The sequence below is a fragment of the Ambystoma mexicanum genome, chromosome 6p (assembly GCF_040938575.1).
Source record: "Ambystoma mexicanum isolate Mex_15411 chromosome 6p, UKY_AmexF1_1, whole genome shotgun sequence".
Taxonomy (NCBI): Eukaryota; Metazoa; Chordata; class Amphibia; order Caudata; family Ambystomatidae; genus Ambystoma; species Ambystoma mexicanum.
The window spans coordinates 361,359,282-361,379,436 of NC_090935.1; the positions used below are offsets into that span (position 1 = coordinate 361,359,282).

At 44.6% G+C, this 20,155-nt stretch overlaps 1 protein-coding gene across 3 annotated transcripts in view; it reads right to left on the bottom strand.

Moving 5' to 3' along the window:
- Positions 1-2,339: 2,339 nt before the first annotated feature.
- RANBP3L (RAN binding protein 3 like) overlaps positions 2,340-20,155 on the bottom strand; it is a 235,833-nt gene continuing 218,017 nt past the window's right edge. For all 3 annotated transcript variants that reach the window (XM_069627137.1, XM_069627138.1, XM_069627139.1), the window contains one exon: positions 2,340-6,286. In XM_069627137.1, the coding sequence (XP_069483238.1) occupies positions 6,243-6,286 (44 nt within the window). In that variant the 3' untranslated portion in view covers positions 2,340-6,242. The remainder of the gene's footprint in view (positions 6,287-20,155) is intronic.

The window sequence follows — 20,155 nt, forward strand, 5'->3', positions numbered from 1 at the left end:
CTTACCTTGGATGTGTGATGCACTATTCTTAAGTATGGTTAACATCTTTTCTTCCTTAGAAAAATGTTTTGCCAGTCTAATAGAAAGTAGATGTGAAGGTGTATTACTCTCCTGTGATTAGGTTGTACCTCTTCGCAAAACTAACGTGTTAGTGTCACCAGATTATTCCTGCAGGGTAATTGCATGAGTGTCCTCCAACTGTTGGTATCACCAGATTAGTCCTTTGAGGATAATTGTATGAGTCACCCCCAACTGGGTTTTGCTTCCCCTGACTTGCTGCTAACCTGTCCATAACGTTATCCTTATAGCTGGGAAAGATCTAACCTGGACTGCTTGTGAGATATAACAGGTCTATGGGTTTTACTTACCTTGAGTTAGCTGTGTGCCTTCCCAAAAATAAGTTACAAGAGTTACTGCTTATCTCTATCTGTGGTTCACTGATCCCAAAAGCACCTGTAATTGAATATTACATCCTTAGGTTTTACTCACTGTGTGTTATCACAAAAGTAGTTATAGGTTTTTACTGTACCTGGAATAGGTGTTCCACTATTGACAAAAAGTATATTGTCCAGATGACTGTTTAAGTGATTTGCACTGAGAGTCAGTGTATAACTGGTAGGGTCTACTGTCCTTGCATTATTGAATGTAATTGTGAAAGTAACCATTGGTTTTTACTCCCCAAGAATAGGTTTGACCTATACTGAATGTGTATGAAAAGAGTTTGACTTCGCTAGAACTACTGTTAGGTATTTCAAATAAGGTTTATACTTGGGTCTGTGTACCTTCAAGTATAGTGTTGTGTTTTTTATAATAGTGATTTCATATAATGTGTTAGTGCATATTTAACCCTAGATTTATCTGGGCCTACCTGTATTTAAATAAATAATTTATTTTTACATACATAGTGTTTCAGTGTTTCTTTGGACCATTTGTATTACAATTTCATGTGTACTGATTCTACAGCCCTCTCTCCCTTCTAAGATAAGCCTGGCTGCTAGGTCTACGCTACCATGTACTCAGGTGGTACAGCTTTATACTAAGACTGGAGTCATGTACTTCCTTTGAATGGTTTTGACAAAGTTGGTAGCACTTCAGAAAAACTGTCCTAACAATTGTGCAAGACCTTTGTGCTATCTTCAAGAAGTGCCTCAGCTCAATTGGCATTGCCTGTTCTGACTCCCTGCAGACTCTTCTTACCCTCTGACTTTGTGTTTAACAGTCCCATAAAGAAGTCATACAAACCTTACTTGTATAGCTGGGAAAGGGTTAACCTATATTTCATGGGGGGATTCTAAAGTGCTTACCTGTTTGAGAAGTATATTAACCATTGTTTCCTTCCCTAACCTTTTCCTTTTTGCCATAACGTCAGTGTTACCTTTTAAGTGTGACAAGTGATATATAATATCCACAGTGTCCTAGCAATTGAAGTTACCTCATAGTGTAGGAAGTATCAGTGTGCCACCCCAAAAGGCTATCTACTTACTTAACTGAACTGAAGGAGTGTATTTTCTGAAGTGTATTTAAGTGTTGCATATTGCTCCCTTCCAAAGAAGGATCATTTTAAAACTGACTGTTAAATTAATAAATCATTATTTTAATCAAGAATCCTTGAGTATAAGTGTTATTTGAATACCTGTCACCGTGAATCTCTATGTTACAAGCCTACAGCTCACATTGATCCCTCTTGAAATAAGCCTGGCTGTTCAGCCACTCTACCAACTTGTGTAGTAAAGGTCTATACCAAAGGTCGGGTTACCCATTGTCAAGAGGACAAGGCTGGTGTGGTCTCCCACAGGGTTACTACATACAATCTTGCCTAACAACCATGCAGACAGTTTGCAGTTGCAAAGAATAAACATGAAGCCTCTTCCCTCTGTACCAGAATGTAGATCTTGCTTTGAAATGCCACGAAGCGTATCACTGTGACTGATATGGGAAATGGAGTGGAGATGAATGGTGGTACGTTATGTCTGAGGGAAATGTAAGAAAATTGACTTTCACATTAATATTTTAACTGGAACAACTGGAAAATAGACTTATGGAATAACTAAAGGTTACCAAACCCTGTGGGAAATCATTCTGGGAATTCTGTCTTGGAGACTGATATAGATAGATGAAACACTTTTTAAATTGTTATCAACGGATGCACTGCTCACATATTTTAAAAGTTGTAAATAATTGAACAATAACTCCAAAAAAAGATATGGGAAACATGAAAGAACTTTAACAGATTGAGACATGGCCACAAAATCATTTTGACTTTATACAACAACGTGGTTCAGAATTGAAAGAATTAAATGCAAATGATATGTCTTTTAATTTAAAGAATGCTCAGAATGGTAGATAAATAAATCCCACTTTATTAAGTGATAAAATGGCATGCATGACCTTTACATTCTTCTTATACATGATGGTAAGCTAACAATCTATAGCACACCAGTAATAGAACAATCCAGCTAAACCAGCAACCCCTTTTCTCACAAAGCAGTAGCTCATAAATATATTGTTTACATTTACAAAATTGAGACGGCATCAGATATGCAAACCCTTTAGCAGCATGATTTGATAAAATAAGCAAATATTTTTGAAATCACACATTTATAAATACAATGGCATTTTGGTTAATACCAATTACTTACAATACCCTCTTTTTTAACAATAAATTATATACTTGAATTAAGTAAATAAAAGGAGTAAAGTAATAAACCTTACAATTAGACTCATGTATGCTGAAATAGAGAGTAGGAATGAGGAATTGTGTTTTACAAAATCTTGTTCTATTTAAATGTAAAATGTATGTTGACCAAACACATACTAAATCTAAATTAATTATTCAAATATGTTTATTTGAAAAGTTACATCACATATGCCATGCTATTCCGAAACCGGCTCCTGCCAGACTTCACAATACTAGCTGGAAAACCCAAAGGACAGATAGTCCTGGGGTGATGCCATTAGCTGTGACAGCGCATGACTAACTTCAACGAATACATAATGTAACCATAGTAAAGAAAAATGACAATTGAGGCACCTTTTTCCTCACAGTTTTTTCTTTAGGTCTGGTTCTTCTTTTCACTTCCTAACGTTTGTGTAATGAAAATGAACTAAAATAAGCCTGTGTATGGAAGGTGTTGGGACTGTCAGTCACATTATATCTTAAGAGGCCTAACTGGATTAGTGGAACGGAAGCCAACGAGTCATTTAAAAAAAAAGGCAAAATTTGATATAGATTTTAACTGTGATAACCAGTCATGTTTACGTTCAATTAACATTCTCATTCATGGTCAAGCTTTAGCAAGTTGAAAAAGTGAACTTGAAGGCAAACGTTAGTGGTTTTGCAGTTTCCGCCATTAAACCCCAAAAAGATATTTTCTGTACATTTTAAGTTTAACAGGTATTGTCATTTTTTGTTGCATCGCTGATTTTTGCCCCAATTTAGAACATATTATGCCAGTTTAGTAACTTTTTGCAATACAGCGAGAACTGCAAACCAAAATCAGCTGGCAAATGAGCTAAGTGGACATTTGACAGTGAACATGACAGAAGCTGATTTTATCTTTAATAACGATTTGATTAGTAGTGGTGGCACAGGCTGCAACTGCAGTGGCACATACTTCCAATGAACATCAAAAATAAATGCAGAGTTCAGCAATGCATACCCACTTTATGACATTAACCTCTCTCTGCCCCACAGTATGGCGATTGATTGACAGATGTCATCAACCAGAGCAACTATTTCCATGTTTGAGAGATTTCCATTGGGAAATTATGATAATGAACCCTCCTTAGCACAGCAGGTTTTTAGTTGCAAATAATGCCAATGTTGAACTTTTGATAGAAATTGGAATGTCAGCTCGCCTTTTTTTAAACAGTAGCATGGTCTGCTGATTGGAAATCTGTCCTTGTATTTCGGAGTATCTAGGTTTGGAACGAAAAGACATTTGCACAATAGGAAGCTATTCGTTAGTACAAGATTTTCTGTATTTCTCCTAGATCATAATTCTTATTCCTCAACAATAAGTCTTGTAACCCATTTACGATATTGTATATACTTCTTTTAATAGGCAGGGATTCATATATGTGTGTGGTAAAAGTATTATATGGTGGTTTTTACTGTTGGTTTAATCATGCGAATGATTCTGTTGCAATAGTCACATGAATCTAAAGCGTTTACTACACCGTTTTTGTTTTTACCTCAGACTACTGATTGAGATAATTTTGTTTTTTCACCGATATTAAGGGTAAATATGAATACTACTGATAAAACGTACATGCGATGTTGGTTTTTGTTCCTACAGACATTTTTCCAATGATACTTTCATATATGGTGCTTGTCATTTACTTTCATGTTGCATTATCGCACATTGAAGTAGCAAATCTAAACATTAGCTGGGATTCTTTGGAAACATTTGGTCGCACTGCTGAGTAATTACTAAAGTAAATCTTCAAACCGTGCTCCCCATTACTATTTGCCCTACCCCTCCACCCACAAACACAAAAAAGGAAATAAAAGCCCAGGCAGAAGCTATATGTGTACAAATTCACTGAGGAGGTTTCATGAAACTTGCTTTTAGTGGCTCTTCATAGCTCTTCACCTTTCAAAGTTTCAATGACGGTCCTTTGGCATTCAAAAAATGTTACACTTTGAATGCTCATTTAACCTCATTGGAATGAATGAATCACGTGTAGGATCCAGCAAGAAAATGGGTAATTAATTTCATTAAAAATGTGCATTAAATGCTGGACCACACAAAAGTTGTATCTAACAATTGGTTTGTTTCTAACAGAAATACTACATTGTCACAGTGTGGGTCTGACAATCTTAGGGCTGGTTTTGGTTCGGTTTGATTTTTTTTTTCCTACTTTGATGTATGTTACAGAAAACATATTCCTTTAATAAAACTTGTGTGGCTTCCTTTCAAATTTATATAGCATTTTTTCTGAAAGCAGACGTCCTATGGTACCTTTCCTTTAAATAAAAACAAAATAATTAACATTGTTTTCCATAAAGTGCAATTCGTTTTTCCAAGTAGACTATTTCCTTTTTAGTCTACGTTTTTGTTGGAGTCACGCCCCGTATATCATGGCAATGAAGACACTAGTGAGTTGAAAACTAAGAGCACGCCCTTTAACACTGCGGGGACCTAATATATGGTAGTATTCTTATAATTGTTGTTTAGCTGCATGTACTGGTCCCCACAACAGAATGTCAAAACTTGATTATGTTCTTGCAACACCTGTACCAACAAGGGAGCTACCGAATGATTTGTAATTGTAACTAAACTTGAGTTTCTAATCCTTTGCTGGTCTCCCTTGAAATCCACAATTTCTAGATTAAATATTAGCAAGATTTGGCTGTTTAAAAATACTAATCTAACACTGAATAGCAACAGAACTGTAAAGCTAGGCACTCTAGAATACATAAATAGAGAAATATATTATACTTTATAGTGCAATGCTGTTAAATGAGCTCATCGGATCCCATAACTCAAAACGCATTTATATATTGTTAAGAATAATAATACACCTTATGGACCATGTTTAGTTTGAGGTTAGTTAGCGTGTATGGCATTTGTAGAAGAGTCATTTCATAAGTAACATAACAAAACTGTTCTACTTCAAAACATTATTTTACACTGTCCTATATTTGACTCAAAATATGGCACTTGTAATGACTGAACACATTTTTGGGTATAACATTATTTTAAATCACAGTAGAAAGTCCACACAACTATCCATGGATAGAAAATTAGCGTCTCACAGCATATTTTGGATTGTTTCATACCACCACAGGAATCCAATATAGAAAAAGTCACAGTAAAGGATCTTTTCACCCATCAATATGATGAATGTATCTTGATTATGCAGGAACGCCTGAGGAAGAGGTAAGGTGGGGGATGGGCATACGTTATCACTCCTCAACTCCTCCTTGGGTCCACTGAGAGTATCCTTCATGTCATTTTTGTTGTACCAAATGCTAAAGCTGTACCAGCTCCTTTAAAATGCCAGATGACAACCAAGTATTTCCATAACACAACTCTGCGCCAAGGAATGGTGAAGTGGGAACAGGAGGACAGGGGCAGGTTCTTAAAGTGCACTGAAAGATCCTTTTTTTAGAGACAAAGATGTATATAGTTTCTCTTAGTTCTGCACCCACATCATGCATTATCATGGGTGCCAGGTCCTTTGGTGGAGTATTCAGCCATTTAACAAAACAGCTGAAATCACAGGTACAGCTGATGTCACAAAAACATTGCGGGCTCTCTGCGTATCCATCTAGGAGGATCTGAAATAGAACGCAAAAAGTAGGTTACTCACCATAGATCAGAATGAACATAATCAGACGAAACATACAATAAATACCGATCTATATAAATGTAGTTGGGTCGCATTGTCAGGTTACATTTTCCAAAGCACCCAACATGAAAAACATTTTGGCACATAGTATGATAAGCCCCATGGCTGATACTACTAATTGGCTTACACAGCACTCGAGAAAAAACATTTTTTCCAGTTGTAAGCAATGTGGATCGGGTATATGCACTTCAGAATATGAGTATGAGCACAACATCAAATGGAAGGTTAAACACGAAATCATTTGTTTTGACTTAATGTGTAGTATATCTAATAGGTTGCCCAAGTAAACTGGACTACATTGGTTCTACAATTTGTAGTCTCATACTTCAGCACTATTGTGCGATTAAAAAAATCAGGATGAGGTCTATCCACTTGCTAAATACTTTTTTCAAAAACATGGAGGAGATCCTGAGAATTTGACATTTCTTGGCCTACCTCATGTACCAGAATATGTACGCAAAGGTAACCGTGAGCTGAAGTTGCGACAATAAGAATCTAAATTGATCATTCTATTCAATACTCCTCATCGGCACACCTTCACCATCCTTTCCCCTCATCTCTGGCCAGCCTCCCTTGGCCCTTCTCCTACCCCCAACTGCGAGGCTAAGAACCTCAGGGTCATCTTTGACTCCACCCTTTCCTTCTCCGCCCACATCTCTGAGATCTCTAAAAAGTCAAATTTCCTACTGCATCTCCTCAGAGGTACTCTGCCTTTCCTCGACTTCCCCCAAAAGCTCATGGTATCCCAAGCTCTGGTTCTCTCTAGCTCGGACTATTGTAATAGCCTCTGCCTCTACTCTCCTCCCTCTGCAACTAATCCAGAACAGAACTGCAAGACTTGTCTTTGGCCTCAAGCCCTGGGATCGTATCTCTCCAGCTCTGAAATCTCTCCATTGGCTCCCAGTGGCTGCAAGGATTACATTCAAAACCCTCTGCATTGCCCACAAGGCTTTCTGGGGCCTGGGTCCAAAATACCTTCAGCTATCCCTCTGCAAATACCTCCCCTCTCAAGCTCTTTGCTCCTCTACCTCCAACTCCCTCAGAGTCAGTCGTTTTTCAAAGAAACAAGTTGGGGGTAGATCTCTGTCTTCAGCTGGGGCCTCCTTCTGGAACAGCCTCCCAGCCACTCTAAAACTTGCGGAGAACCATCTACGGTTCCGGAAGCACCTCAAGTCCTTCCTCTTTTCTTCTGCCTTCGCTCCCCCTCTCCACCTGCTGATCTGTTCTCTCTTGGCACCGTGCACCTGGCCACCCTCTGCCCTCTGGGCCCAGGTAACTGCTCACCCTGCCACCCTCCCGCACTGCCTCCGGGCCACCGCTTGCACTGGGGTTTGTATCTGTACCCATACAGCCCCCCCTTTATCTTCCTGCACTTATCAGACCTACCCTGTCTGCTGCCTTAAAGCGAGCACCTGCAAATTGCTGGCTGCACTACCACTGTTTGTTACCTTTATTATTTATTTATTGTTATTTATCTGTTTCTCCTCTGCTTCGCACTTTACACTTCTCCCCCCTTCCATGCACTTTTGCCCTCCCCCTCTCCCATGCACTTGCGCGTTCTCAATGTCACTGGGCCTAGTAAGATCACTGTTTTATTCTCCCCTGTTCCCCTCCCTTGCCTTGTTGCGCTCTGAAACACTTGTTTACGAGCACTATAGAAATAAAATATCAATATCAGTATCAATATCAACCACTGTGAAGGCATCATGAAGCAAGACACAGACAACAGATTCAAAGTTCAAAATAAAATGGTGTATTAAATCAAATGTCAGGATGGTTGAAGGCCTAACTTGCCCTATGCTAAGGTGGGATTTCCCTACCTGAACGAAACGTAGGAAAGTCTGAGTCAGAAAATTCAACTTAAGTCATTCTGTATCCAAAACCTTTCCTTGCCCTCACAACTAAAGCTAAACAACGTGTAGGGATGTCAACAATAAAATAAATGGAGATCAACACAAAGTTCTGAAATTCTTTCAGCTCCTAGCTTCCTCTTCAGCTCCCAGTCACCAATTTCAAGAAAGTTCCACAAATCCTTGAGGTTCCCTTCCCCAAGTTTAGGGTAATACAGTTCAACACAATCCTCGGGGTTCCTTTCCCCAAGGTCAAGGCAACACAGTTCAAAAGAAAGGCTCTTGAGGCTCTGTCCTCAATACAGCATTACAGTTCCTCAAGGCTCAGGGTTCCCTTCCCCAAGACTTCAATGTTGCAACTTATACTTGTTTCAGTCTTTCAATGTTCAACACAACTCCATGCTAACTTGACACTCCTTCGGGATTGCATTAACAGTTCACTTACAGTGCTCCTTGTTGGTTTGTTTCCCAATTTCTTTGGCTTTTACAAATGCTCATTGGCAGCTCGACCCACTCCTCCCCAGAACTACCGGCCCATTTCCAACACCCACTTCATGGTCAAACACATGGACCGCATAGCATACAAGCAACTCGGCCATTTCACTGAAGCCAACAACCTCCTGGAACTGCCCAATCTGGCTTCAGAGCACTCCAAGGAAACTGAGGTGGCCGTCTTCTGTTCCTGTGCCCGCTCTGCAAATCCTGGGTTCCTGGGCCTCAGTCGTGGGGACAAGTGGGAGGTCGTCTGGAGGAGTCCTGCACTGCAACGGGATGGTCGTCGACAGAAAAGGACCAACTTCTACTCAGTGGCACTTTGCGGTTTCAGCTCCTTGTGTCTAAGCAAATATCAGCACAGCATACTCTTGGCTGTTGAGATGGGCTTTCCTTGCATCTGGGGTCCAGCACTCTGTTGGGGTGGCTCAGGCTCGTCAGTCCTGCTTCCTGGCAGTCCAGAGGATCTTCCTAGAGCTCTTGGCCAACTTAAAAGCAACACACAAACTGGTGTTCTTCTCCGTGGCTATTCGGTTCCAGCAGCAACTGCAGTGGAATTTCAACCAGCTCCGAGAGGATGTCCAGATGGCTTACTTTGGAGTGGATTGGTCCCACCAACTGAAGGGTTTGAGGCGAATTCTGAGCTTCAGCACAGCAGCAGGGCTTCACCGGGCAAACCAACGGTCCAGGAGTTGCTGCAGGCATCTCTTCCAAGTTCTTTTTCGGATTCCTTCATCCAGTGGTCGACTCTGCCTTCCAAGCCAAAAAGCCTGGCTTTTTATGCAGGTTTCTCCCATTCATTCCAGCCTGTCAGTCACTCAGCAGGCGGGCTGTCCTTGCCGGACAGCCAGCCGACCAATCACCTAAGAGTTCATTTCTGTCTCCTAGGAGACTAAGCACAGGGAGTTTCAGGCACCTCTCTCGCTTCCTGCCCCTGCAAGACACACAGAGGCGGGCTTCACTTGTGAACCCCGCCAAAGGATAATCGAACAAAGTGACCAAACCTGGTTTGTAAAAGTAAATCTCAAGAAGGACCATTCCACAAAGAAATGGCAAAAAAATAAGACCAGGCCATTTTGACATAAATGGCACCCTTGGGTGCTTTCCTGCAGCTGCGAACGCAGCCCGCTGTTAATGCACATCATGGTAGCCAAAAGTAAACCACTGCCACCAGCCATTCATCGAAGAAAGGGTAACATCCAATTGTTACATGAGAAGCTAGACAAAGGGGATACTGAGTAACCCCTCCAGCACCCTATTGTAAGATAACGTGTGCTGGGTCTACAAAGTTACAATGTAAATGAAGTCAATTTCACTTCACTGCTCTTGGAAACAGTAGTTTATCCAAGAAAAGGTATTTAAACATTGGGGAAATCTTAAAGACTTTCCTGTGTCACTGCACTGAAGGTGCTGTGTGACACAACGTAAAAGATGATGCCTATGGAGTTTGTCAGACTCCACAACCAAAAGACACAGACAGAAAACACATAGAATTAAAAGTCAAAAGTCTCAAAGTTCAGCAAAAGAGCTGGGGGTCTCTAAGGTGGGAGGAATTTAGCACTAAACTGAACATTCTTCCTAACACTCCTCTTGAAACCTTCTTGCACTCTATACTGTTAATACACGCACAGAAACACTGGCCCAAACCTGACATCATACCTATACACCCAAACCTCCATGGATGTCGGCAGTGTTCTCAGCAGCACACCGTAATAAATTTGCAACCCTCAGACGATCATACCTCATGCTCCCGTCCCACCCAGGGACCTCATTTCACCAAAATGCCAGGGGTAGCGGAAGTGACATCACACAAACCTTGAACCCCTGATGACATTTGACCCCACCCCGAAGTGATATCGCGGCAAGCGATGGAACACAACCTTTCACCCATTGACAAAACAGGAAGTGGCATCACATAGCATTGTACGCTACAAAAAATATGGTTACGATATCACTATAATGTGATGTACATTTCATACAAGAATGAATCGCCATATGTATCGTTAAAATCAGTGTGTATAGGCCCATATTACCAAATTACTGTGAATGTAAGCAGACGTCCATGACCACATGATAATGATGTGTTATTATATAGCACTTACGCTTAAGCGCTTTATATAGAAAAAATATACACCCAATATCACCGAACCTGTGTTGGTACTCATTTATCAACCTCAGAAGGATAAAAGGCTGAGTTGAGAGGTTTAAGAACAGACTAAATCAGTGGCTCACCCCCTGAAGTGTGCCTGAAATAAACCTTTAAGGAGTGTAGCAATTATTGTATAGAATTCCAGAAAGACACATTATTTGGTATTCCTGTTCTTTCTTATTTAGGGTCAGTGCTGAAAGTGTTAGACTTGTGTCTTCTTCTTTTTTTGAACAAGAAAGCCAGCCACGCCAGAAGTAAAGAGCGACATGGTGCTGGCCACAGCCCAGGAGCATGCATTACAAAAAAAAAAAAGTTTTTTATTTTTTTATAGAGGTCGCAAGGGAGACCTCAGAGGTTGCAGTACGATCCCTGGCGACCCCTAAATGACGTCCCTGGTCCCACCTGGCCCCTCTCCCACTTCTCAGGCTCTCAATCTAGGGAGATCACAACTGGCAAGACCAGCCAATCGCTTTGGACCTAGAAAAACGACATTGAAGATAAACTCCATCCGATTTTAAGGTATGTATAACTTGTGCCACGTCTGTGGACACAGGCAGCAGGCACGGCCCCCCATCCATGCACTTTAGAAAGCAGCTATTGCTATGCAAATATGGTCTAGCACCTCGCGTAGCCGTCCACACTGACACCCCTGAGGAACCTCAACACCTCTGCCATTAGTATATAGCGACAACCTACAAAAAATGTTGGTCTAGCAGGACACACATTACATTTCCTGCAACAGCACTCCATCCTAAACCACCAACAGCACCCGCCCATGTGCCTGACCTCCGGGATGCTTACTGGAGCCTAGGCAGCCCACCTAAGTCCTTACCTGGCAAAATGCACACACGCATCTGTGAGGAACCTGACAGCATCCTCACTTCTTTTACCCCCTGTATTCTGCTGTCAGGTAGCCAGGGAAAGGCCATCACTTTTGGATCCCGTCCCTTGGGGTGGATATGCAAGGGAGGATCACCTGGGTGGAGGAGGCGAGAGGAGTGGGGAGAGGACGTCCTTAGGTGCGACATGGTATCCCCCATTTCCTTTTCATAATGAACCATCCATCCCTCAAGCCTTTGTAGGCTATTGTCAGCCCTTTTCCTGTTCTTCCCTTAACATATTCCCCAAGAAACATCATCTCGATACTGGGACGAGGAAGAGACCAACTAGCAACCATCCTCATTTTGTTAATACAGACACATATCAGCCTCATTTTATCAACACAGACAGAGAACAGCCTCAGCTGTGTACTGGAACAAGGAGGAGGACAACAAGAATAAGACAGGACTACCGTTCTGATGGTGAGTGGTCTAGCCTTTTATGGACTCATGGTGGCAGGAACTTTAAAAGCCGACATCCATCTGGAAATGGAATCAGCTGTGGAGGCAGGGTCACGGACTGCAGGGTGCAGGCAGACCTCTCCTGATCAGCGTTGTGGCAAGCAGAGCGCTGGAGACCCATTCAGAGATGCAGCTGTTATGCTGTGGGAAGAGAAACTGAAGGATGCTGGAGGCTGGTAGCAGACCGCAAGAGGGAGGCCGGCATGACTGAGCAAAGCAGTCATAGAGATCCCGAGCTGCAGGTGGAGCATTGCCGGGTGACCGGAGCCGCAGGAAGCCACTGGGAGAGAGAGCAAGGTACCACATGGGAAGGAGAAACCCTGTGGCGGGCAAGGATCTCGCAAAGGAGCGGTAAAATCCAACCGGTGAGTGAACCACGCAGGGGGTACACCGGGCTAGCCAGCGCATTTGAACAGCAAGCAAGGAACATTGATTTAAAATTAACTGAAAGTGATTACAAGTACTTTTGCATATCGAATGAAGTGACAACAGTTACAAGCCCTTTTGAATACCAAATGAACTGAAAGCAATAATGTTTTTCTAACAACTTTTATTGTTTTTCATTTAACATAATAACATACAGACTTGCACATCCAAGTATAACTGCACAATAAAACAATAACGTCGGCCTTCTCCCCCTTCCCCAACTCCCCCCTCCTGCCTACTTATCTAATAACATAAACATTGCGCGACAAACCGCTCATACCCTTCCTTCCTCCCTCACCACCACCGTCATACCCAGCGCCCATAATATCCATTACCATTGGAACTGAAAGCAATAATAAGTACTTTTGAATACAACAAAGTGGATGCAAGTGTTCAGCATTCTTGAACATTTAACAGAGTGAAAGAAAGTTGGGAATTTGCCTGATACAAGGAATTGTGCATTATATGAGAAAATATGAGAACACAAGAATTGGCAACAGCCAAGAGAGTTCAGGGAACTATACGTCCTGAAGAAATAAGCATTGGCACAAGCCAGGAGTAATTAATTGATGTAGTGACTAGAGTACTCATAGTACATGGTCCCCTTTCCTCCATCCTTGTGGGCGTCCCCCAACATGGGGATGGTACCGGAAGCTTTGGCAGTGAATAATTGAGCTTTTTGAACACATCGGACGCTTGGATACCTGGCTACACCTATACATAACAGCCATTGGCATACAAGCGGACAAAGGTGGGTGGGACGAATGGAGGAAAGGGCACTATGGATTATGAGTACTCTAGTCACTACAGTGAGTAAGGAACAAGTTACTTATCTGTAACTATTGTTCTCCAGCATGGGTCTGGCATGGATTGACATACTCATGAATATTCCCCGTTGTCAAGTGGGGAATCCTCGGTAAAAGAAAAAAACACTTTCACTTTTACTTACAAACTGTATTTCTCCTCTAACCCAATCACTGTACTCTGCGTCATACTGCCCCCAGCCAATGACTGCCTTCTCCCTGAGCCCCTCTGCCAGTCATCCTCAGATCTGGTAGCACGTAAAGTGGCAGTATGACCAAGAAGAGCCGCAGAGGGGCAGGAGGGAGGGTTTGCATGTGAATGCCAGACCCATGCTGGAGAACAACAGTTACAGGTAAGTAACTTGTTCCTTCTGAAGCATGGGGTCTGCATTAATTCACATGCTCATGAATAAAGAATTCATAGCAGTACAACATTACACAACCACAGGCTGTGGCAAGGCTCAACAGAAGCAATTACTCTACCTCTGGAACAGGCTCACCTTCAAGCAAACAGGTTGCGTAGCACTGCTTGGTTGACCCTTGGACTCCTCTCTGGAATCCCTGCCGATGGAGTAGAATCTTGGAAAGTGTGCATGGACCTCCATGTAGCAGCCCTGCAGATGTCCAGCAGGGGGACACCAGACAGGAACGCCGTCATCGCAGTGATCGCTCTGGTGGAATGGGCTCTCGGAAGGCTGGGCAATGGGCTCTCGGAAGGCCGGGCAGCGGTCGGTTTGCCAACCGATAGTGTGTGATACAGCCGGAGAGTCACCTTGAGATGGAAGCCTTGGACAAAGCCTTACCATGGTTCACAGGACCAAAGTTCACGAACGGTTGTGACGTTGTATGAAAACTCTTCGTGTGAGCCACGTAGAACTTCAGAGCAGGTGCAACATCCAGCGAGTGCAAAGTCCTCTCAGCCGATGATGAAGGTTTCGGAAAGAACGCAGGCAACAGCAAGGGCTCGTTGAGGTGGAACTCTGATGGAACCTTTGGCATGAAGGAGGGGTGGGTCCGTAACACCAATGTTGATTCGTGAAAAGCCAGATATGGCTGTTTGCAGGCTGGCAGATTTGATGGCCATGAGGAAAGTTGTTTTTCATGAGAGGAACCTGAGAGGGCCTGATGCGTAGGCCGGAGGGGTCCCCATGAGCCTCGTCAGTACCACGGTCAGTTCCCACGCCGGGGCAGGCGCCTTCACCGGCGGGAACCATCGAAACAGTCCTTTGAGGAACTCCTTGATGAGATGGTGGGACCAAAGAGATCGTCCTGGAGACCTGGTGTAGCGGGAGATAGCTGCCAGATGCATCTTGCTAGAGACGTGCGCCAGCCCCGCCTTGGCCAAAGACACACGTATGGAAGAATCTGCGTAGCCGTGACCCTCAGAGGATTGATCTTCTGCACCCGGCACCACGTAGCGAAACACTTCCACTTGTGTGCATTGCACTTAAGAGTCGACGATGCTCTGGCCCTGGTAAGGCCCTCCCTGCAGTCCGCTGGCAACTCGTACCCTCCGAAGCGTAAGGATGCAGGAGCCTAGCCCTCAGGTTCAGCAACCCTGGGTCGTGATGCAGGATTGCGCCTCCTTCTCTGTTGAGCAGATCCGCGACCACATGCAGCTTGACAGGAGGTGATGTTGACAGGCTGAGACGGCCTGGGTACCAAATCTTCCTAGGCCATGCCGGGGCGACGAGGATCATCCTGCATAGGCACCATTTGAGTTGATTGATGAATCGCAGCAGGAGAGGCAACGGAGGGAACGTGTCTGTAATGAGAAGGAAAATGCACCCCACCCCCCATGCTTCTCGGCTGGTGGAACCTGCTGGAGAATAACCGGCATTTGGAATACGTTGCAGTCGCAAACAGATCATTTTGGGGTCTGCCCCACTTGAGGAAGAGGCGGTCCACCTGATCCTGTCGAAGTTCCCACTAGAAGCAGGAGCACAGCTGCCTGCTGAGGGAGTCGGAGATGGTGTTCTTGACTCCCGCCAGGTGAAAGGGCATGAGGAACATCTCTTGGGCGACGGCCCAGTGCCACAAGTCCTGTGCCTCTCTGGAGAGCACTGGGGATCTGGTGCCCCCCTGCTTCCTGATGTAGAACATTGTGGTGGTGTTGTCCGTGAAGACCCTCACCACTTTGCTCTTGAGGGATAGAAGGAACTACTTGAGGGCCCAGAACACTGACCGCAAATCCAGGATATTGATGTAAAGATCCCTCTCCTCTGGCAGCTACAGGCCTCTGGCATGGAGACGTCCGGTGTGGGCTCCCCAGCCCTCCAGGGAAGTGTCTGTGGTAACCGTCTCCTGGTACGGGGGGGCTATGAAATCTTGTGCTCCCGGCGATGTTGGAGCATACGCCCCACCACCTTATCGCTCGACAGAACTCCTTGTTGAGAGAAATTTTGTCTGCAAAGCTTCCGGACACCTGGATCCAGCGAGCGCATCTCCAACCTGCAGAGCAAGATCAGGTAGATGCACGACAACATCATGCCGAGCAGCGACTTGATGTTACTGCTGCGCTCTTCAGTGCCAATAACTGTTGTACCTTTCCCAGCAGGGCCGCTATCCTCTCTTCCGAAGGAGCCATCAGACAGGAGACTGTGTTAAGCCTGTCCCCCAGGAACAGCGCATTCTACGATGGTATCAAGCATGACTTTGGATAGTTTACGGAGAACCCCAGATCTGTCAGCAGCCGGACGATCCTTTCAGTGTGTTTTCGATGGCTACTTTCCTTGACTTGGCCCGTGTTAGGCAAGATTGTATGCAGTACCCTTTGGGAGACTACAGCAACCTTGTTCTCCTAGCATAAGGTAACCCAACCTTTGGTATAAGTCTGTACTACACAGGTTGGTAGTGTGGCTGAGCAGCCAGGCTCATCTCAAGAGGGGTCAATGTGAGCAGTAGGGTTTTTACAAAGAGATTCACAGTGACAAGTATTCAAATAAACTCTTACACTCAAGGTTTCTTGGTTAAACAATTATTAATTTATTTAACAGTCAGTTGAATAAGCCTTCTTCAGAAGGGAGCAATATATATGTAACACAAAAATACACTTCAAAATACACCCTCTTAGTTTCTCTAAATCAGCAAGTACCCATTTGGGAAGGCACACAGATTCTTCCAACACCCTGAGGTGACTTAAATAATTAGGACATTGTGGACATTAATATATCACTGGTACATTTAGAGCAATACTGAGTTTGGTGTCAAAGAAAAAGGTTTAGGAATTAAACAAAGGTTACACAAATATTCTGAAGGAAGTAAGTACCAAGCCACTCAACAGAAGAAACCAAGACAAGTCTCAAATGAGAACAAGTAAGTGTACAAGACAAGAGGTAAGTTCTCTTAGTTTTACAGTACCTTTGGTTAGAAGAAATTGGTTACAGCTGGCTTCTGTTCCTGTGTAGGTCTGCAGATCCTGTTGTTCCTAGGCACTTTGGTGCGGACTCCGGCACCCAGTACTTTTTCCTCCAGCCTATCCCTCTTGGCCTGGCCGGATTTCTCATCAAAGATAGGCCCTCCTCCCAAATGTTGTCCAGGAGAGGCACTGCCAAGATGGTTTTCCTCTTGGCCTTGCGCCGTTGGTATAGGAAATCTTCCTTCTTGGTCTCTTCTGGCATCAGTTGGAAGAGTTCAGATGCTCTGGCAACGAACGACCCCACCTCATCCGGGGGAGAAGCCGTTGGCTGCGGCGAAATGCCTGCCGTGGCCAGATCGTCATCCGTGGCCATATCATCATCCGTGTCCGCCCCCGTGGCCCTAGGGGGGAGGGCACCTGTGGAGGTTGATGCAACGGCGTAGGGTGCTGCTTCCTCTTTTTCGCCGGAGGCTGGTCCGGGACCACAGGGGACAGTGGTGTTGTCGGCATCCTTTTCTGAATCTCCGAAACCAGGGTCGAAATGATGTCCAGTGATACATCCGTCAGAGGGGTCGGGCGTAGGCCTACTGGCCCACGTGCCGTTGCTGCCGGCAGCATTTACGCCATCGCCATCTCCGTCGTTCCCCTCTGCGTTTCTGCTGTCGGCGTCACCCACATCCGCCTGGATCGTGTGTAGGGACACCTACTCTTCCGAGGAAGAAATATCCGTGACCTGGAGTACGGTTGAGGCCTCCCCCCTTTTCTTGCATCCTGAGGGGTCAGTTTCAGGCTCAGGGATGGCATCCTCTTCTCCGGTGTCCTCTCCACCAGCTAGGCCGAGGCCTCCTGCCTCAGGGGTATAGATACACTGGCCACTGCTGGGGTTGCCTTGTCTGGATCAGCCCCCTTGGCCTTCGAGAGGGAGGCTGCCACCCACTCGATCGTCAATGACGATTTCACCTGGGCCGCCTGGGCCTTCTGGGGCAGGTTGGTCACCTTTTCCTGCACCTTTGTCTTCTCAGGCTTTTCCTGCAACTTTGCTGTGTTAGCCGATTTCCTCTTCCAGGAGGAGCTGGAGCGATGGCTGGCGAAGGCTGGCGATGGAGGTAGATGGTGAATATAAGCGCGCCCTGCCCATAGCGGGACCCGCTTGCACAGTGAGCCCGACGGAAACTGATTCGCACTGCTTAGCCTTGTCTTGGGCCCCCACCGATGGAGGGCCCTCAAAGGACTTAGAAGCCCGCTCCTCGGACCAGACGGTCCTGGGTGAGGCATGCCCCTGCTTCGCGGTTCGCTTGGAAAACCGGAGGAAGATTTCACTATCCGCTTCCCTATGATTCAGATGTAGACAGTAGAGGCACTGTATAGGTGTTTGTCTTCTTCAAACACATTCCGCACCCCGCAGCTGGAGCAGAGCTTGAAAAGGGAGGTTCCTTCTTTCTTCTCTTCCAACATCGTCCGGAGTGTGGAGTAGGCCTGATCGCCTTCTGTAATCTTCGATGAAAATTCAGCAATTTCTGCCCTTGATGGGCGTTGAAATTCACTGACAAACGGATCCCCGCTTGTTAGGGAGAATTCTCATTTCTGTGTTAATTCCCTGCAACCTTAAGAGACCCCCAGTTCTTTAGCTGGACTTTAGAATTTTATAATTTTAACCCTGGAGTGAGTGAGACCTTTTTCTCACTCATGTGTTTTGACCTGATTTGGATTACACGTTTCCTTTGTTTTCGGAGTCCGACAAACTCCATAGGCATCTACATTTTGTATGGTGACACACAGCACCTTCAGCGCAGTGTCACAGAGAAATCCTTTAGATTCCTCATAAGGTTTAAATAACTTTTCTTGTGTGAACTACTGTTCCCAAGAATACCAAAGTGAAACTGTCTTTACTTACCTTTTCTCATTGTAGGTCCAGCACACACCATCTTATGTGGAGTGCTCGAAGCAGGCCCTTATCCTACCTACTCATCTAACATTTTTTTTGTGTTACCCTCACTACTTTAAAAAGGCAGGTGGCAGTGGTTTAATTATCCTACCAGAGTGCTTTTCTACCGCAGGCTGAATCCTCATCTGCAGTATAGCACCCATGGGTGACCGTTTTGTCAAAATGGCCTGGTCTTCTTTTTTCGGCATTTTCCAGTTGTGAGATCTTTCTTGGGTTTTAGTCTGTGCGCCAAGCCAGGTTTCAGCCCTTTGTTTGTTTTGCCTTTGGCGGGCTTCAGTACTGAAACCTGCTTCTGGCTCCAGTGTGTTTGGAAGGGCAGGAAGTGAGGGAGGTTCCCGAAATTCCCCTGTCCTTTGTCTTTATGAATGCCTGAATGCACCCAGTCCCGATTGGCTGGCTGGCTGTCCTTGCAGCCACTGTTGAGTATTCTCTGAAATGTGCTAATTCCCTTCTACCTCAGAGACCCCCAGCTCTTTTTGCAGGACTTTAGGACTTTTAATTTTATCCTGGAGAGAGTGAGACCTTTTTCCCACTCTCTCATACATTTTTCATTGATTTGAACACTGTGTTTCATTTGGTTTTGGCGTCTGACAAACTCCATAGGCATTATCTTTTTACATTGTGACACACTGCACCTTCAGTGCAGTGGCACAGGGAAGTCTTTCAGATTTCCAAAAGGTTTAAATACCTTCTCTTGGTTAAACTACTGTTTCCAAGAGCAGTGAAGTGAAATTGACTTTACTTAACTTTTTTTGTAACTTTGTAGACCCAGCACACACTATCTTACATAGAGTGCTGGAGGGGTTACTTAGTATCCCCTTTGTCTTCTTTCTCATGTAACATTGTTATGTTAATCTTTCTACAATTAATGGCTGATGGCAGTGGTTTACTTTTTCCTACCATTGTGTGTTTTTACCGCAGACTGCAATTGCAGCTACAGTAAAGGACCAATGGGTGCCCATTTTGTCAAAATGGCCCTGGTCATTTTTCACCATTTCTTGTTGGAAAGGTCCTTCTTGAGATTTACTCTGCACGTCAAACCAGGTTTGGTCCCTTTATTTGTTTTGTCTTTGGCAGGGTTTACAGCGTGTTGGCAGGGCAGGAAGCGAGGGAGGTGCCCGAAACTCCCTGTGCTTAGTCTCTTTGGTTACAGGAATGCACCCAAAGGTGATTGGCCGGCTGGCTGTCCTTGTAGGACAGCCACCCTGCTGTGTGAGTGACAGCTAGGTTGTGAATGAAAGGGAGAGACTTGCAAGGAAGGCAGAGTCGACCACTGGACGAAGGAATCCAAAGAAGAACTTGGAAGAGAAGTTTTCTGCAACTCCTGGACCGTTGATTTTCCCGGTGAAGCCCTGCTGCAGTGGTGAAGTTCCGCATTCGCCTCGACTAGAGAAGCCCTGAAAAGTATGACCTCTCCCCTTGGGTTGGTGGGACC